This window comes from Bidens hawaiensis, unplaced genomic scaffold (genome assembly GCF_021521415.1).
Source record: "Bidens hawaiensis isolate Kalapana, Puna unplaced genomic scaffold, B.hawaiensis_p1.1 tig00000864_1, whole genome shotgun sequence".
NCBI lineage: Eukaryota > Viridiplantae > Streptophyta > Magnoliopsida > Asterales > Asteraceae > Bidens > Bidens hawaiensis.
The window spans coordinates 394,728-397,727 of record NW_027491050.1 but is presented as its reverse complement, the minus strand read 5'-3'; the positions used below and the strand labels follow the sequence as shown (position 1 = coordinate 397,727).

At 38.4% G+C, this 3,000-nt stretch overlaps 1 protein-coding gene across 1 annotated transcript; it reads right to left on the bottom strand.

Moving 5' to 3' along the window:
- Window positions 1–739: 739 nt before the first annotated feature.
- LOC143543344 (3-ketoacyl-CoA synthase 6-like) lies at window positions 740–2,798 on the bottom strand. The gene is made up of 2 exons (XM_077035689.1): window positions 1,920–2,798; window positions 740–1,594 (listed from the first exon to the last, which is right to left on the bottom strand). Exons 1-2 carry the CDS (start codon window positions 2,634–2,636, stop codon window positions 821–823), a joined length of 1,491 nt encoding a protein of 496 aa, XP_076891804.1. The 5' UTR covers window positions 2,637–2,798; the 3' UTR covers window positions 740–820.
- Window positions 2,799–3,000: the final 202 nt, after the last annotated feature.

The window sequence follows — 3,000 nt, the reverse complement described above, 5'->3', positions numbered from 1 at the left end:
AATAATAACGTGATAGAGATGTAACACTTTAACTTGAAGTTTAACGACTCTCCTCAATAAGCAGCCTAATAGTTTTAGGAGTAACTTACAAATAAAATTGTACTCCTATTTTGTTGCCATGTGTTTTAGAGTTGGAGAACCCTAAGTTGTTTTCCACACTAGTTATACCGCCCACAAACTAGTTGGACCAGTCTGATTGTAGACTATTTATGCCTTGGTGTTAAATCATTTATGTTTTCTCTACTCGTCTATTATTAAAGCTTAAATAGGCCAGAAATGTTGAGGTGTTTTAAGTGTTTTGGTTCTCATTTATTCAATACAATTTAATCCAATTTAAAAGAAATGTTTATTTATTTATTTATTTATTTATGTAGTGGTTAAAAGTCTACAAGGGCAATTAATACATCCAAAAGGTACTTTATTCAACCTAAAAAAAAAAAAAGTCCTACACTTTCAGAGTTTCAGTTTATTTTCAAAAGTTGTAACCTAAAGTAGCTATTGTCACCATTTATTAACCATTAATGATAAACTACGAGCCCTAATATGAAGTCAAGTTGATCAACTTGTACTAACTTCCAGTAACATATATATTCTCATGTTTGTAAGAAAATAGAAAAAAAAGAATATATTGAATATTGATACACAACATTATATAAGACATCAAATTTTGTTTTACAGTTACAAATTTGTAATTCTGCATAAATACGTGATAATAAAAAATAAAAAAAATAAAAAAGAAGAAGAAAAACATACAAAGATTATAAAAACAACAGTTTTGAAATGTGTTTTATTATTGTTATTGGGTTTTATTACTTTCAATTTAGAGCTTGACAACCTCCGGGATATGTACCGGGTACCAATCAATGCAATCCGACCACGGTCCGTCCACCGGAGTGTTGATATTCCGGTTACACTTCCAGACGGCACTGTTACACTTGAAACCACTTCCGAATGCAATTTGCCAAACCCTGTCACCTTTCTTCATCCTCCCCTTTGATTCAATGTAGTTCATCTCGTACCACAGTGACGAGGAAGACGTGTTGCCAAACCGGTGCAACGTCATTCTAGAAGCTTCGACGTGCTCTGGCGATAGCTGGAGGTTCTTTTGTAGTTCATCTATCACTGCCCTGCCACCCGCATGTATGCAGAAATGCTCAAATGCTAATTTGAAGTCAGGAATGTAGGGTTTCCATTTAGGGTTAAAGATTTTCCGACCGATGAGGGTGAACAAGAACAGTAGTTGTTCGGATGCCGGTAGGACTAACGGTCCCATGGTGGTGATGTTTGATTTGAGAGCCTCGGCTGCGATCACCATCAGATCTTTGGATAAGTTGATTCCGACGAGTCCTTGTGGATCTTCTTGTTCGTACACGCATCTGTACGCTCTATCGTCCGAACCCTTGTGGGTTCGGACGACATGGACGAGCTTGTACTTGGCGCGGCTTCGTTCGCGGCGCTTGTTGGATAACAAAAGCGCCGCAGCACCCATCCGGAACAAACAATTGGGAAGAAGCATTGCTCGCTCATTTCCTTGATAATAGTTTGGTGTAATGATTTCGGTGCTGATTACAAGAGCATTCGAATTTGGAAGAACCTGGTGCAATACACAAAAGTTCAAGTAAAATTACATTAATCGTAAAGCTATTGGTAGATCTAAAAAATATGACACGGAATCTTAGTTATAGACAGCTTGCTCTCACAATCCATCCCCTTTTACATGCGCAATAATTAATCAAGTAGTGCTTATTACACAACAATTTTGTGCTAGATAAAAAGTCGTGCAGCAGGGGTGTGTTGTGTAAAAACTTATTAGTCGACTTAAATGTTTTTTTAATAAAATAACAAACGTATTTTTCTCAAATAAATTTTTGTTGATTTCTTAAGAAAAAAAACAAGAAGAAAAATTTTAACTCACAAACCTGAAGCAAGTCTCTAGCTAAATCAATGGAAATTATTCCGGCACTACATCCCATCCCGGACAAATTAAAACTCTTGATATTACTCCTCAACTTATACTTATTCACCACCATCGCCGACAACGATGGTGTCGGGGAAAACAAGCTACAGTTAACTATAAGCACATCAATGTCCTTAGGTTTCAAACCCGTTTTCTCAAACAAGTTATCAATAGCCGAGAATATGACCATTTCAGCCTCTCCCCGAGCGGCCTCCATATTCGGCTTAGGCGGAATATAATGAATCGCCGGGGGCAAACTCGTCTCCTCACCTAACCCTGATCTTTCCAATATCCTCATTTGAAACTCAACACTTTTAGGGTTATCCTTCAAGATCATCCTTGAGTGTTCCATGAACGTTGAGAACGGTACACGGCACGTGATCGGAGGCCTGTAGCACGTGTAGTCGACTAGGTAAACTGACCTAGGCTTTGACATGAAGTAGACAGTTAATATGAATATTATTACAAACGTGGAACATAATATTTGGACAAGATCTAGTTCGATGGACTTGACGGTGGTGACGATGGTGTCCGGACCAAGGCGGAAGAGGTGGAGGGCAACGGAGGCGATGATGGGGATGAGTAAGAATGCTAGGAAGTGGTTGACAAGGTATTGGTAACCTAGTTTAACGTACTTGAGTCTGACTGGGGACGAGAAGTCCGGCAAAGATTCCGGCATGTTGGAAAGTTTGTCGAGATCAATGTTGTTGGAATGACAGCGGTGGATGGGAAGATTGAATGGAGGAGGGAGATTTAAAGGCGAGGCAATGAATGAAGACAGATGAGGAGATATAAATGAGGGGTCAGTTTCAACATCATACAACGGGCAACGGTCCCTGGGAAACGGTGGTGAACACCATTAATAAAAGTTTAACCTAGCTACATACTTACATTAATGGACCTTCTACTTAAATAAGTTTCACTTTATGTGGGGTGAAGTTGAATATTATAAGTCTTAGGTGGTAATTGGGATTTCACATTTTTACCTTTTTATAACTTATGGGAAAGTTATAAGCTACAATCTTATAACTTATGAAACGTAT